The sequence below is a fragment of the Bufo bufo genome, chromosome 1 (assembly GCF_905171765.1).
Source record: "Bufo bufo chromosome 1, aBufBuf1.1, whole genome shotgun sequence".
NCBI lineage: Eukaryota > Metazoa > Chordata > Amphibia > Anura > Bufonidae > Bufo > Bufo bufo.
Genome location: NC_053389.1, coordinates 223,251,630 through 223,268,870, shown reverse-complemented (window position 1 = coordinate 223,268,870; position 17,241 = coordinate 223,251,630). Strand labels below are relative to the sequence as shown.

Genomic DNA, 17,241 nt, shown 5'->3' with positions numbered 1-17,241 from the left:
GTGAAAGTGTCCATTGACAGTGGCTGCACTCTAGAATCAGCTCTTCAGCACTGAGATCCAGAAAAATCTGTTAGGTTCAGACTTTCTGATTTAACCTCCCCATTTGAGATCTATTTCTCTGATTGGTATTCATGCCTTTGGATCTTTGATCCCAGAGTCTCTGTGGGGTTCTGAGATCCAGAACTATCTTTATCTTGCTTGAATGTATACAGTTTGAGTAATACTTATTGCTATTGTAATGATGTACAAGGGAATTACTCACATTGAAATGGTTGGTGATTTATGACTTAGGGTGCATTCACACGACCGTATGTATTTTGCAGTCAGCAAAACGCAGATCCGCAAAAAAAATACAGATGCCTTCTGTGTGACGTCCGTGTTGCATCCATGTTTTTGTGGATCTGTAACACTCCAGAGTATTGTTGCCACTCCTACACCCTGCTACTATCTCTAATAGGCTAACCTGTATGTTATCTTATGTATTTTGTTCCAGGTCCTCTCCATATTGTGCATTGATAATTTTGTTATGTAACTGTTTATCACAAGTAATGTGCCTGGTTCACCAGCAGGTGGCAGTGCAAATGGCAGAGCTATAGTTAGAGAGAATGGAACTTGCCATTCCATTCTCCCCCCTTTGGGCAAAAGTGGGCCAGTCATGCTTCCTGCCAGAAGGGTGGTGCAGACGTTTCTAGTGAGTTCTAGTCTTCCCTAGACAGGGAAAGGGAGTGCAGGGACACGTCACTGCCTGACGTGCCCACGCCAGCCAAAGCACCCTAAGCTCTGCTGGTCATGGAGGCAGAAGCTTGGAAGCCTCAAGAGCCAGGAGAATAGTTCCTTAGCAGAAGCTAATTCAGACTAAAGAGTGGAGTGCAGCATAAAGAAAGAATCAAAGTTACTAAGCTAGCCTGTCAGTACAGCAGAGAGAAAGCAGAGTTGAGTTTGCCTGCCAGTTCATGCTAAAGCCTGCTGGAACCAAGACAAAGCTTGTAACTGTTTGAAGAAATGTTTATTCAAGTAAATCTGCCATTGAACTTCATCTCAAGGTCTCGACTCAAGTTATTCTTTCAAATCCCTCAATTATCCGCCCTATTGGAGCCAAAGCCTGGGGTCCAGCCGTATCCAGGTGGGAGCACCGTGACACACATAAAGAGATAGGCCGCACTTTACCACTCAGCATTTCATACACCTGGGATGCGATAGAGGGCCCTAGGGGATGGCGCCAATTGCAGATCCATTGAAACAAAGACTATTCATACCCACAAAACAGACAAAAATTGGACATGTTCTCTCTTTTTTGTGGGACTGCGGAATGGACATAACGATGTTGACAGCACATAGTGTGTTGTCCGCATTTTTTGTGGACCAATTGAAATGAAAAAAATACGGTTGTGTGAATGGGGCCTAAATGTATACGCTGCTTGTAATTTTTTTTACAAATTTTCGGCAATAGGTCTTTGTCCTGATATTTATTTATACATGGTTCTGAGATTCTGATATCTAATTAAGATTTTATATCTAGAGATCCAAAATCTGGATTTATCTTCCAACACTAAAAACTGGATTTAAAGGGGTTATCCAACCGCAACACAAAATTGACAGGAAATGGTGTAAAAAAAAAACAACACAAAATGTTCACCATTTGAAAGCTTCGCTATTCCAGACTGCAAGCAGTAACTTCCTGTCCTATGATCACTTCCAGTCAGGATGCTACACCGCAATGTGACCACAGGGAGGGACATCATCACTTAGTCTGCCAGGGACTGGACATGGTGGGGACGGGAACTGTAGAGTTGTAATGGTGAGGCTTTGAAATGATGAATTTTTTTCTTTTTTTTTGACACCGTTTCAAGCTTGTAACTAATTTTATGTTGAGGTCTTTAAAGGAGTTCTCCAGAAATTAAGAAAATAAAGGTACTTCAATATTATTATATTATAAATATATTCCCAAATACCTTTCATTAGTTATAATGGCTTGTTTTGTCTGGGGAGCAATCATTAGGAGAAATAAAATGGCTGCCATCCTATTAGTTCACACAAAACCTGTCCTAATCACACAGTTAGGAGGACAAGTTATTTTAAAACACTGAACCAAAGAGTTGCAAGGGCGGATTGGCCATAGACCTTACAGGGAAATTTTCAGGTGGCCCTAGGGTCACTCAAGCCCTCCTCTTCGCCACTGGCCGATTTACATAACGAGCTCTCAGGGGTAATTAACTCTGTGAGAATCAGATACTCATGTAGCTGCACTGTGGTGCTGTATATGGTCTAATGGGACAGTATTTTGCACTATGGTACTGCTGACCCCGCCTACTTGTGTTGCACTGCCTTCAGTCAGTTTGGACCCGCTTACAACATGGGGCCACTTTTATTTTTTTTTCCAGAGCCACTTTAAGTTACCAGTCCGCCCCTAAAGAGCTGCCTCATCCTCCTCTCCTACTTGTCAGGGAATTTGATCTGAATAAGGCTACTTTCACACCTGTGTTCAGGTGTCCGCTCGTGAGCTCCGTTTGAAGGGGCTCACGAGCGGCCCTGAACGCCTGGCCGTGCGGAGGCAAGCGGATCCGTCCAGACTTATAATGGAAGTCAATGGGGACAGATCCGCTTGAAGAGGACACTATATTGCTCAATCTTCAAGCGGATCCGTCCCCCATTGACTTTCAATGTAAAGTCTGAACGGATCCGCTCAGGCTACTTTCAGACTTAGAAATTTTTCTAAGTTATAATGCAGATGGATCCGTTCTGAACGGATGCAAACGTCTGCATTATAGGAGCGGATCCGTCTGATGAAACATCAGACGGACCCGCTCCAAACGCTAGTGTGAAAGTAGCCTTAAACTGATAAGAACTAGCTGAATCTCTGTGGGAATGGAGTTCATGAGGAGTCATGAAGTACCGAGAGGACGGACTGGACAGACTGTGGTAATGTGGGGCTATAGTAATGGAGACTGTAAACAAGTTCTGCTGCTCATTACCACACTCACACCCTCCTCTCTGTACTTCATGTCTCCTCATGAACTCCATTCCTACAGAGATTCAGCTGAAGATCCTATTAAACTGTATTCAGGACCATAATCCCTGACAAGCATAGCAGAGAGGATCATGAGGCAGCTCTTTACCTCAGTGTTGTGAAGTAACTTGTCCTGCTGCGTGATTAGGACAGGTTTTGTGTGTACTAATAGGAGGGCGGCCATTTTATTTCCCCTGATGATTGTTCCCCAGACAAAATGAGCCAAAAGTTGTTTGGGAATATATTTATAAAAAAGTAATATATAAATATTTAAAGGGGTTCTCCAGGTTCAACCCTGAACCCAGATATAAGCTGTTCTTTATTCTTTTACTATATATGAGTTGAGCATCGGAGCCTTTCATTGCATCATGCAGTGCAGGGTCTGTTTGTTTACTGCTGGTGACATACCGGCAGTAAACCGATGCAGCGCAAGGCAAGGGGGAGCATCTGAGCAAGGAAATGCTCCGATATGTATAGTAAAAAAAATAAAGAAGAGCTTATATCCAGGTTCAGCACTAAACATGGAGAACCCCTTTAAGTATTTTTTGTCATTTTAAATCCCGGAGAACTCCTTTAAGGGTACCAGGATGCAGTTTTTTATTGTAGCTAGCTGAAATTAATTAAATAATTTCCACATGAAGAACCAGGGTTTAACTAGGCGGCTAAATTTAAAACTGCACCCCGAATGCATGTCAGAACTGCACTGTGTGCTAGCACCATAAAACCTTAGTTCTGAGATCCCAATTTATCTCCTTTCTGCTGAGATCTATAATTATCTCTTTGACTCTAAAATCTGGAATTATCTCTGGTTCTGAAATGAGCTCTTATTCAGAGATCCAGAATTTCCTATTTTCTGTTGTTCTGAAGTCTGGAATTGCCAGTATTTCTTGGGTTCTGAAATCCAAAATGTTACCGACCAATCTTAACACATAACACTTGTTATTTGGTCAGTTTTTGTGAGCCAAAACCGGTAGTAAAACCTACTCAGAGATCAGGTATAATGGAAAGATCTGCACCTGTTCTGTGGTTTTGACTCACAATAACTGATGGAAATAACTGACCAAATAACTGAAGTGTGAATTTGGCCTTACAGGTACACTTTGATTATCATGACAGTAGTACCTGTGGCATATATTTTCCAGCAAACGATTAGTTAGTTCTTGAAATTGATGTATTGAAAGCAGGAAAAATGGGGGCTTCTGACAGGGCCCACACTGAGATGGCTAGACAACTGGGTCAGAGCATCTCCAAAAGGCAGGTTATGTTGGGTGGTCACAGCATACAGTGTTTAGCATCTACCAAAAGTGGTCCAAGGAAGAGCAACCATTGAACCGTTGACAGGGTTATGGAGCCCAGGTCTCATTGATGCACGTGGGGGGCGCAGGCTAGCTCGTTGGATGCGATTCCACAGAAGAGCTAACATAGAACAAATTTATTAGAGAGGTTAATGCTGGCTGTGCTAGAAAGGTGTCAGAATACACAGTGCATTGCTCCATAGCCAGGCATGTACCTAGTATTCTGCAGGTGGTTTTAATGTTATGGCTGACCAGTGTATATCACCGGTTCTTGGAGCTTTCTCTGGACTATGGATCCTATTTTTTGGCTCTGACATAATTCCTGTAATTGTCATATTCTTCTCTCTGAGTCTGATGTCTGGATTTGCAGTTTCTGTCTCTTCCCGCAGGTTCGGGTTCTAAGATCTTCCTTGATCTGGGGCAGATAAATTCATCTTGGAACGATTTAGTTGTCCTGAGATAAATGATATATTACATTAAGCAATTGGCATAAGATAAGCAGGTGCTTGCAGCCCGAGCGGTGTCTCTGCACCTTAAATGTCAGACGCATTAGCGCCACGCAGCTGGAGTCACAGCGAATAGGTCAAGGTGGATGTTATTTTAATCTGACGAGTTTGTGGTACTTAGAAATAAGGACTCATGCACACAAACGTATTTTCTTTCTGTGTCCGTTCCAGGTTTTTTCAATGGGTCCGCAAAAAAAAACTGAAGTTACTCCATGTGCATTCTGTTTCCGTATGTCCGTATTTCCGTTCCGCCAAAAAATAGAACATGTCCTATTATTGTTCGCATTACGGACAAGGATAGTACTGTTCTATTAGGGACCAGCTGGTCCGTTCCGCAAAATACGGAATGCACACAGACGTCATCCGTATTTTTTGCGGATCGCAAAATACATACGGTTGCGTGCATGAGGCCTTACAATAAGTTGACTTGGGGGTTAAATGTGATTAAAAAATTGTGTTATTAAACCTTTTTTTTTTTTCTTAAAATTAGTTTGACTTCCTTACCTTGTTCTTTCACCAGATAATGAGATCCGTGCGTCTTCTCTTACGTCAATGATGGGCTCGTGTCACAAGGAGGAGTGCTCCACATCGATACCACTCACAGGTCAGTCACCTTTATGTGTTTCTTACACATTCAAAGGGCATTTTCCCTTAACATGAACCAAATAAAAAAATTAAAAAAAACATGAGCGAGCAGCCATATAACAGTATGGCAGTGAAGGTAATAAATAGGAAGATTTGCAATTCAGAAGTGCAGGAAACCTAGGAGCTATGATTATGAAAATTTGGCTTTCATCCAACTTTCCTCTCACTTGACCACAATCTGCAGCAACTGAATTCACCGAAAATTTGATTATTACAAGGGTTCTATCCTTGTTTCCTGAAACAGCACCACTATTGTCCATGGCTGTTTTTGGTATTGCAGCTCAGCCCTATTCACTTGAGCTGCATTCATTACAGTTGCCTACCACTCACACGACCATATTAGTTTTGCAGTCTGCAAAATACGGATGCGGTCTGTGTCTTATTCCGTTTTGCGGACAAGAATAGGGATTTTTTTCAATGGGACCACGCGAAAATCCATAGAAATGAGAGGGTCCGCATATGGTTGTGTGAATGCACCCCTCAGGGCTCATGCACACGACTGTTGACGGCCTGTGCCCTTTTTGTGGCCGACAAACAGCGGGCCCACAATGTACGGGCCCCAGCCATCTGCACCCCGCATCACTTATGCAGACCCATGCTCTTGGAGGGGCCTGGAAGGTGCGGAACGGAGGCACGTAAGCACTACGGAGTGCTTCCGTGGGTTTTCTGTACGTGCCTCCGCGCCGCAAAACAAGTAGTGCGTGCACTACTTTTTTGTGGTGCGGACCTGCGTCCACATATGGTGGCCCTATGGTCTGTGCCTGTGCATTGCAGACGACAATATGTGGTCCACAGCACGGGCCCAGCCGGCACACATTCGTGTGCATGAGCCCTTAGGCCAAGCTGCAATACCAGACCTAGCCTATGGACAGAGGTGGCACTGTTTTTTCTAAACAGATTGAGGGAGATTTATCAAAACTGGTATGAAGGAAAACTGGCTTAGTTGCCCATAGTAACCAATCAGATTCCACCTTTCATTTTTTAGCAGCTCTTTTGGAAAATGAAAGGTTGAATCTGATTGATTCATTTTCCTTTACACCAGTTTGATAAATCTCTGCCAATATCTTGATCTTCCCCTTTTTCAGTGGTTGTAATGAATGATCTTTACATCATGGCTTATTTTGAAGTCATGTGACTATTGCGAGACAGTTGTAGAACTAGTGACGCTAACTTACCCCTACAGCATCAGTGACACAGAAGTTGCCATGATAGCCGCCCTCCTATAAAAGGAGGACAACACGTTGCTGGTTACCCAAGACTGGTTTAGCTTCACCCTACTTTTAGACTTGTGAGTAGGGATGAGCGAACTTCTGTTTTCAAGTTCGGCGCACAAGGTTCGGGTTATCTAAGAATTTCGTTATGGATTCCGCTACCACGGACCATAAGTTATGATCCATGGTAGCGGAAACCCATAACGGAATTCTTAGATATCCTGAACCCGAACCTTGTACTCTGAACGTGAAAACACAAGTTGGCTCAAGACTACTTGTGACCTAACTGCTGATATGTTCTGCCTGTGGTTTGGACCCCAGAAATCACTGTTCTCTGGTAGCAGGAAATTTAGCAGAATTCTGAATGCAGCTTTGAATGTGACCGGAGAAGAAAGATGTTTTCCTTTCATAGCAGGCCACAGATGGGCAGATAATCATTGGGTTGTAGCTCTCCTGGGGACCCAAGATGGTGCTTTTACTTACATATTGGGCCTCTGTGTCGCCACAAGATCCTGACATAGCAGTCTTCTCTCACTCACCCGTCTCGCTCTCCATCTTGATCTTGATTACTTGCTTAAGATGCCTGCAGACTCGCTCGCTCGTAGCCCTCATTAACAGCTAATTAGTGACAGCACATCCACATGTTACTGGCAATTCAGTGAACAACCATGAGAGACAAGTTACAGAGATGATGACTCTGGATCCACCAGGGAGGGCTCGTGCTGTCAAAACAACAGTAAACATGAGGGCGAAGACGTCTGCGCTAAACTGCATCCGAAGGAAAGCCCTGTATGCCAGGCGCCTCCTTCAGGAGTGTGCCCAGATTTTTATGGGTTAAATTTACCTATAATGTTGAGTAACTTTGCACAGAGGTATGAGTTATCTTAGACTGATTTTGATTTGTATGTTTTATTCTCCAGTCACTGTCAAAGCTGCCCTTACAATTCTGTTGGTTTGTGATCTTTGCTACATCATCACCTCCTATATTGCTATCACATAAGGGACACGTTCAGGGATCTGCTGGCTTCTAATCTTTCCTACAGGATCCCATATACTCCAGCTACTGTCAGAGCTGAAATTCGGATTCTCTGTTAGCGCTCGGGCTGCAGGACTTCACACCCCTGCACCTGGCTACGTCACAGTGCAGATCATCGCACCGCATGTGCCTGTGGAGTACTGGGCAAAAATGTGAGATGTGGAGGAGCCTGGTGGCAACTAGGGTGGCAGGTTTAATCTCAGCCATGACACCAGACCGCACGACTCTTCTGTATAGCGTGAACGCCTACTTGACTCTTTACAAGTCATTAGCATACTGCGTGCAGCACTTTAAAATAAATATATATATATACATATATTACACTCTGTCTGGTCATCTCTTAGGGTCCATTCACACGTCCGTTGTTTCTTTCCTGATCTGTTCCGTTTTTTGCGGAACAGATCTGGACCCATTCATTTTCAATGGGTCCTGAAAAAAAACGGACAGCTCAATGTCTGATTTTTTTTTCAGGACCCATTGAAAATGAATGGGTCCAGATCTGGTCCAGATCTGTTCCGCAAAAAACGGAACAGATCAGGAAAGAAACAACGGACGTGTGAATAAGGCCTTAAGGCATGGTGGTGGGTTAGGGTGGTAAAATGATCCACTCTTGCTACTCCTGCCACCTTCCCTAGCTTTCCTGCTTGTATATTCACACAAGGCGATTGTGTTACTGAAATCCATCTGAACATGGTTTTTTTACGTCAGTCTTAGGGCTCATGCCCACGAACGTAAGGGCTCCATGCCCGTGCTGCAGACCGCATACGGCGGTTCCGCTATACACGGGTCACCAGCCGTGTGCATTCCGCATCACGGATGCGGACCCATTTACTTGAATGGGTCTGCAAATCCGGAGATGCGGTGCGGAAGCACGGATCGGAACCCCACGGAAGCACTATGGAGTGTTTCTGGCTATGCCTCCGCACCGCAAAAAAGTAGTGCACGCACCGTCTGATGCGGATCGCTGACCCCTTTCAAGTGAATGGGTCCGCAATCCACATGCGGCTGCCCCACGGCCCGTGCATTGCGGACTACAATTTGCGGTCCGCAGCACCGGCCCCTTACGTTCTTGGGCTTGAGCCTTTAAGATCCCCCCCCCCCCCGCGCGTTGCTGAAAGATTCAGCTAATTTATGATGAGGCGTTCGCCTAGTCATAACTTAGCAGAATCTACAACAGTCTGTGCGCCTGGTGAAAAAACTACTCCAGTAGTCACAAGTTCCTAAAAAAAAAATGACCCCCACCAAGTCAGATAAAGGGGACTGATTTTCAGTTGTAGAAATCTCTGCACCAAATCCACTGCATGTGGATTCTCCCTTTGGTGGCTTCATTCAGAAGATCCATGGCTGGTGGCTTCCTGCTGGGAGATGGGCATCCTGTAGCCTGACCGTTAACAGGAAACCAGAATTCTTAGGGTGCGGCAGATTTTGTGGCAGAAATTTCTGCGACTGAAAATCTGTTCCATTCATTTGAATAGGGCAGCAAGCACATGGATTTTTGAAAGCGCCATTAAGGTGAATGGAACTGATTTTCAGTCGCGGAATTTTCTGCCACAAAATCTGCCGCGTGTGAAGGTGCCCTCAGAGTTAGATAAAAACATTTTCATATATCCCGTTATGGTATATATGAAATATGTATGTTGTGGTCATATATTGTTTTTTTAAATCACCCTCTGTGTTAGGCCTCATGCACACAAATTGCGGATCCACAAAACACGGGAGGCGTCCGTGTGCGTTCCACAATTTGCAGAACGGCACAGACAGCCATTGATATAACTGCCTATTCTTGTCCGCAAAACAGACAAGAATAGGACAGGTTATATTTTTTTTTGTGGACCGCGTAACGGAGCAACGGATGCGGACAGCACCACACAGAGTGCTGTCCGCATCTTTTGCGGCCCCATTGAAGTGAATGGGTCCACAACCAAGCCGCAAAAACTGCGGACCCTAACAACCGCCGTGTGCATGAGGCCTTAATAGAGGGCAGCCAGAGCGGAGAGGAGCAACAAACAGCACCTCCCTCTCTGAAGCATCTGGGATGTCCATGTGTTGCATGCCCAGCCCATTGATTTCAACAGGAATGGCGTAATACTTCCATACTCCTGTGGTGGCGCTGCTAGAAAATGTAATACTTACTACCAGGTTCCTCTGCAGATTGCAAAGTACAACAAGGTGGCCATTATCAGTAGGGTCCATGGACTACAATAAGCCTGTATGCAGTCCCTCAGTGTACAGATTATAATTTATAGAACCAGTATCAAAAATAATCTGCGTGTTAGCTTGTTCTTTGAAACTTTTAATTCAGATATTACCATGTGATCAGTTCCAGCCCCCAGGTGACATGTCATGGCCCAAAGCCAGGTGTCACGCTGTAAGACCATGGGACCTGGCAAGGCTTGTAAAGTGTGGAGGATGCCGATCAGATCTCATCAGTAAAGCTACATTCACACGTATGAATGAGTCCGCATTCGTTACGCAATTTTGCGGAACGAAAGCAGACCCATTGATTTTAATGGGGCCGCAAAAGACGCGGACAGCACACCGTGTGCCTGGGACCTGTTTCTTTAGTTAGGCATGGCTCCCTAAAGAAGGTGAGGCGCATCTGATGCTTTTCTGCTCCATCATAAAAAGCCCTTCTAATGGTGGTTTCTCATGTGATGGCATATAGCTAAGATCACATCTCGCCGAAAAAGGCCAAATTCACCAGTTTACTGCAGGGCACAGCCAGGGCCCAATGGTATGGGATGGAGGTGGCACGGGTGCATAACATTGCTGAACACCCCTCACACACCTACCATTTGGGTACTTCGCATTTCAAATGTACACAGATTTCAGCTTAGGCTACTTTCACACCTGGTATCTGCACAGACGGATCCGCACCTATAATGCAAACGCTTGTATCCGTTCAGAACGGATCAGTTTGCATTACCATGAACAAAAAAAAATAGATCTATATATTTATTTTTTGTTCATGATGATGCAAACGGATCCGTTTTGACTTACACTGAAAGTCAATGGGAGGCGGATCCGTTTTCAATTGCACCATATTGTGTCAGTGAAAACGGATCCGTCCCCATTGACTTACTTTGTAAGTCAGGACGTATGCGTTTGGCTCCGCATCGTCAGGCGGACATCAAAACGCTGCAAGCAGTGTTTTGGTGTCAGCCTCCAGACCGGAATGGAGGCCGAACGGAGGCAAACTGATGTATTCTGAGCGGATCCTTATCCATTCTGAATGCATTGGGGCTAAACTGAGCCGTTTAGGGCCGCTTGTGAGAGTCCTGAAACGGATCTCACAGGCGGACCCAGAAACGCCAGTGTGAAAGTAGCCTTACGTGTAGTGTTCCATGGCAGTTGTCTTGTTGGACAGTATCCACAAGCGTTACTACGAACCCTTGTTAGCAATCATCGGGCAGAATATATATATATATATATTTGCAACTTCTGACCACAAAAAGGGGTATCCCATGATTGATGTAAAAATGAAAATCGGACACCTGGATCCAGAGATCTCCCCAATCATTGCTCGAGTTGCTCTTCTAGATGACTTCAGGCCGCCGCAGCTCTCTTCTTGTAACTTTCAAAGCATCATCGTCATGAATTCTAAACTGTTTGCGGGTTGTGTGGTGCTTTAAGAGCAGACAGGGGCGTAGCTATAGGGGGTGCAGAGGTAACAGTCGCTACCGGGCCCAGGAGCCTGAGGGGGCCCAAAGACCCTTGTGCCACATAAGACACTGGCATTATAGAAAGTGCATGCTGTTCAATTTACACCTCTGGCTGGAGGGAAGGAGTTAGGTTAAGAATTTGGCATGAGGGGGTGCCCTTTCAATGTTTGCCTCAGGCAGCAGGAAGGCTATGTGCTCCCCTGCCCCTTGCCAACAAGCACTGAGGGACGGGGGCCCTAGCTGAACTCTTGCACCAGGGCCCATGAGCTTTTAGCTACGCCCCTGAGAGCAGATGAGCTGTACCCTGTCCTCTGACCCCTCTAATTGATCTGTTTTTGTTCATATTTATTTATATATATTTAGTTTTTCTTTAGAATTCCCCAATTTGTTTGATTTGTTTTCTTCTTCCAAGCAGCATAAACAAGATAATTTGACAGACAGCGTAAATCAAGGCATGCAGGGCAAACAAGGATACCTCTCAAGGGCTTAAGTGTTTTTGTGGACGACTCTCTTCAGTCACCTTCACAGATGTAGATCTGCACAGTGCCGGCGGATTTTTTTTTACAATGAGTAATTGATAGCCCTCAAATGACTTAACATGTGACTCTGCTGAGCTAGATTATGTAAAAGCGTGGAGCAGCTGGGATAAAATATACGCCGCACGTTAACACCTTGATGTCAGACAGAAATGACTGCTGCACAGGAGAAAATAACACACCTCTGTAATATACTCCCCCATACTGACAACTGCCTCCACCCTGCCTAGTCCCAACCACAACATTACTGCATCGCACTAGAAGTCTTCCCCCAAAATGCAAGAATATAGTTATTATAGTGCTGCCCCCTACAAGAATATGACTACTGTTATACTGCTCCCTGTACAAAAGAATAGAAGTACTGTAATACTGCTCCATGTAAAAGAATATAGATACTGTGCTATAATACTGCCCCGATTTAAAAGAATATGACTATAATACTGCCCTCTATATGCAAAAATGTCTTATAATACTGCCTCCTATGTATACAAATAAAACTGCTAGAAGTTTGCCCCCTATTTACAAGAATATAATTACTATAATACTGCTCTATATGTACGTTGAAGTATATAACTACTATAATACTGGTCTCCATGTAAAAGAATACAACTACTATAATACTGCCCCTATGTACAAGAATACAACTACTATAATACTGCCCCTATGTACAAGAATATAATTGCTCATTTGTAATCCAGCATTGTCTTAACTAAGCATACTCTTGGACGTTTTCTAAGAATATCTAAAATGATCCATTATTGTAACGTTTACAATGTATTTGTTATACTTGACTGTGATTTTGAGCTTTTGTTACTCGATTGAATAAACAGTAAATTGGCAAAGAATATAATTGCTATACTACTGTTCTATTTGTACAAGAATATAACTATTATATTACTGCCCTCAATGCAAGGGCAGACTGACCATACACCCTACAGGGATATTTCCCTGTGGGCCGACACCCATTGGACAGTTCAAGCCCTCCTCATGGCCTTCAGCTGGGTACATAACGATCTGATGTTCTTAGCATCAGTTGAGGTAGAAAGCTCAGGTACAGTACTTATGCACCTGACAAATGGCCACAGGTGTCCTTCTGAATTCAACTGTATCGCTGTCCTCAGGATAGTGATACAGTGGAATACTGTGGTGAAGGCGACAGTATTTTCTGCTGCACTGTGGTGGTTTGTTCTGCCAAGCTGGTATATTGTGTTGCGCTGTGGTATTTGGTTCTGCTGGGGTGGTATTTTGTGCTGCACTGTAGTATTTGGTTCTGCTGGGGCAGTATTTTGTGCTGCACTGTCGTATTTGGTCCTGCCGGGCAGTATATTGTGCTGCGCTGTGGTATTTGGTTCTGCTGGGGCAGTATATTGTGCTGCACTGTGGTATTTGGTTCTGCTGGGGCAGTATATTGTGCTGCGCTGTGGTATTTGGTTCTGCTGGGGCAGTATATTGTGCTGCTCTGTGGTATTTGGTTCTGCTGGGGCAGTATATTGTGCTGCGCTGTGGTATTTGGTTCTGCTGGGGCAGTATATTGTGCTGCACTGTAGTATTTGGTTCTGCTGGGGCAGTATATTGTGCTGCACTGTAGTATTTGGTTCTGCTGGGGCAGTATATTGTGCTGCAGTATGGTATTTGGTTCTGCTGGGGCAGTATATTGTTCTGCGCTGTGGTATTTGGTTCTGCTGGGGCAGTATATTGTGCTGCGCTGTGGTATTTAGTTCTGCTGGGGCAGTATATTGTTCTGCGCTGTGGTATTTGGTTCTGCTGGGGCAGTATATTGTGCTGCGCTGTGGTATTTGGTTCTGCTGGGGTAGTATATTGTGCTGCTCTGTGGTATTTGGTTCTGCTGGGGCAGTATATTGTGCTGCACTGTAGTATTTGGTTCTGCTGGGGCAGTATATTGTGCTGCGCTGTGGTATTTGGTTCTGCTGGGGCAGTATATTGTTCTGCGCTGTGGTATTTGGTTCTGCTGGGGCAGTATATTGTGCTGCGCTGTGGTATTTGGTTCTGCTGGGGCAGTATATTGTGCTGCGCTGTGGTATTTGGTTCTGCTGGGGCAGTATATTGTGCTGCGCTGTGGTATTTGGTTCTGCTGGGGCAGTATATTGTGCTGCGCTGTGGTATTTGGTTCTGCTGGGGCAGTATATTGTGCTGCGTTGTGGTATTTGGTTCTGCTGGGGCAGTATATTGTGCTGCGTTGTGGTATTTGGTTCTGCTGGGGCAGTATATTGTGCTGCGCTGTGGTATTTGGTTCTGCTGGGGCAGTATATTGTGCTGCGTTGTGGTATTTGGTTCTGCTGGGGCAGTATATTGTGCTGCGCTGTGGTATTTGGCTCTGCTGGGGCAGTATATTGTGCTGCACTGTGGTATTTGGCTCTGCTGGGGCAGTATATTGTGCTGCACTGTGGTATTTGGCTCTGCTGGTGCAGTATATTGTGCTGCACTGTGGTATTTGGCTCTGGTGCAGTATATTGTGCTGCACTGTGGTATTTGGTTCTGCTGGGGCAGTATATTGTTCTGCGTTGTGGTATTTGGCTCTGCTGGGGCAGTATATTATGCTGCACTGTGGTATGTGGTGGTTTCGGGGCAGTATATTGTGCTGCACTGTGGTATTTGGTTCTGCTGGTGCAGTATATTGTGCTGCACTGTGGTATTTGGTTCTGCTGGGGCAGTATATTGTGCTGCGCTGTGGTATTTGGCTCTGCTGGTGCAGTATATTGTGCTGCACTGTGGTATTTGGTTCTGCTGGGGCAGTATATTGTGCTGCGCTGTGGTATTTGGCTCTGCTGGTGCAGCATATTGGCTGCACTGTGGTATTTGGTTCTGCCAAGGCAGTATTTTGTGCTGCACTGTGGTAGTTGGTTCTGCTGGGGATATGTGCACACATTGCAGATTACGCATGTTTTTTCTACATCCGTCCTCGTACAGTACCAGCAAAGTGTATGAGACTAGACAAATCTCATGTACAGTGACCTGCCATGGAGATTTTGAAATCCTCAGTATGGCAACTCTTTGTGCGGTTCTTTTGTACAGATTTCAACCTTTTCAATGCAAGGGTCAGATGCTCATCACTCCCCCCCCTATAAACTGCAAGTAACACATGATTTAGTGCAGAAATGCACAAAAATCTGCTTGGAAATTGGAAGCCTTCATTTTTATTTTTTTTAGCTTGAACCCTAAAGCCTACAATTTAATTAAAGAGCACCAGTCAGCATGATCAACCCCATTGAACCAGGCATAATACCTGGTAAGGTTGATCATGTCACCGGCGCCTCCTCTTCAGGGTGGAATGAGGTTGTCGGCGCCTGTGCACTGTTAATCGGCAAGCAGCAACAGATAAAGAGCGCAGGTACCAAGTTTGTGAGCCACAGCACAGGCTCCAGAAGACGGCGTAAGACTAGATGTCTTGTGCATCGGTATAGCTGTAGCGGTGCTCCAATCGCTACAGCCAGCCCCTCGGTTCTCCAACTCTTTTGCATAAATATAAAATAATATCGCTGCAGGCAGTCAGAAAGTGTGAGTATAACCTTTTTTTTTAATTATTATTATTATTATTTTACAGGTTCCCCCGCCTTTCACACAAAAAATTAACTCCGACATTAACCTGGGCAACCCCATTCAATTGCAGACCTGATATACAATACATTCAAGTTGCTCGCAACTGTTATAATTGCTCAAAGTGCAAACACTCAACTAAAGTGCAAAACAATTGCTAACTACCGATTTCATACCAATACAAGCCTAAACAAATAAAAATTACATTTATACCAATTAGGGTTAATTGACCTCTGTTACAGATTCCATCAAAAACAGTATCCCACAAAAATACTAAATAAACCAAAAATTGTCCTCCCTTAAAAATAAGAGCATATCCACAAGAAATTCAAGTCTTCCCAGAAAAATGTATAAGTTCTAAATCGCCAACACCCACATGCTACATACATTCATTCATATTACACATGCATATTAATACACATATACACACTCATATTTGCACACACATTACACATAGACCTACCTTCCCTGTAGATTGGACAGTGCCAGGACAGCATTAGTGGAGTGTGCACAGGACTGGACTGAGCCTCATCCTGTACTTTCCTCTCCTTTCTTATTGTCTGCTGCCTCCCTCCCCTTCTGTCTGGGCCCGACTACGAAGCTGCTTTGCTTTAAGAATTGAAAGCCGCCAGGAAGCACTGTTTGTGCTATTTGCAAGGCAGAAGAGGTAGGCAGTTGCAGGACCTTAATAAAACTAAGGAGAAATGGCAGTCAGGGGTCCACACAACATGGTGAGACTATATTAGATGAACTCTGTAGAGAGTTGTGACTGGTGGACGAGGCCAGAAAGCCTATATACACACACGTGTGTTGAGCTGAAGTGGCCTGGTATGGCCATTATACTGTACTTTGAATTGAGCTGTGCTTCATGTTCCATTCAAAGTGCTACTGTAGTTCCAGCATCGGAGGCTGCAGGGAACATCTGATCAATGGAGGTCAGGGTGGCAGGCTACCACTGATTGGATACTGATGACCTACAATATCAGGAGCCAAGACTAACCCCTTTACATGTGTCTGTTATTATAATAGAAAAGGAAACTTTATAGCCTATAAAAAGTTTGATAACTTTCTGTTAAGGAAAAAAATAAAAAGCATTTCTGTTGTAGCTAGCCCTTTCTCTTATCCTGCTGGAAGGTGAACCTCTGCCCCAGTCTCAAGTTTTTTACAGCGTCTACCAGGTTTTCCTCCAAGATTGCCCTGTATTTAGCTCCATCCATCTGACAGCTTCCATGTCCTTGCTAAAGAAAAGCATCCCTACAGCATGATGCTGCCATCACCATGTTTTATGGTGGGGATGGTGTGTTCAGGGTGATGTGCAGTGTTAGGCCGCTTTTACACGAGTGAGTTTTCCGCGCGGGTGCAATGCGTGACGTGAAAGCATAGCACCTGCACTGAATCCTGACCCATTCTTTTCAATGGGTCTGTGTACGTGCTGCGTTTTTCACGCAAAAAAAACCAAACACTCATGTTCTATATTCTGTGTTTTTCACGCAGCCTTGGCCCCATAGAAGTGAATGGGGCTTCAGTGAAAAACGCATTGCATCCGGAAGCAAGTGCAGATGCAATGCATTCTTCACTGATGGTTGCTAAGAGATGTTGTTTGTAAACATTCAGTTTTTTATCATGCGCATGAAAAACGGTTTGCTTTCAATATGGCTTTCTTCTTGCCACTCTTCCATAAAGGCCAAATATGTGGTGTACATGACTAATAGTTGTCTTGTGGACAGATTCTCCGACCTGAGCTGTGGATCTCTGCAGCTTCTCCAGAGTGATGATGGGCCTCTTGTC

General features: G+C 44.5%; 1 protein-coding gene across 2 annotated transcripts in view; it reads left to right on the top strand.

Annotated features, from left to right (window-relative positions):
- ITPR2 (inositol 1,4,5-trisphosphate receptor type 2) overlaps positions 1-17,241 on the top strand; it is a 347,585-nt gene that overhangs the window by 308,660 nt on the left and 21,684 nt on the right. For both annotated transcript variants that reach the window (XM_040435629.1, XM_040435619.1), the window contains exon 52: positions 5,329-5,412. In XM_040435629.1, the coding sequence (XP_040291563.1) occupies positions 5,329-5,412 (84 nt within the window). The remainder of the gene's footprint in view (positions 1-5,328; positions 5,413-17,241) is intronic.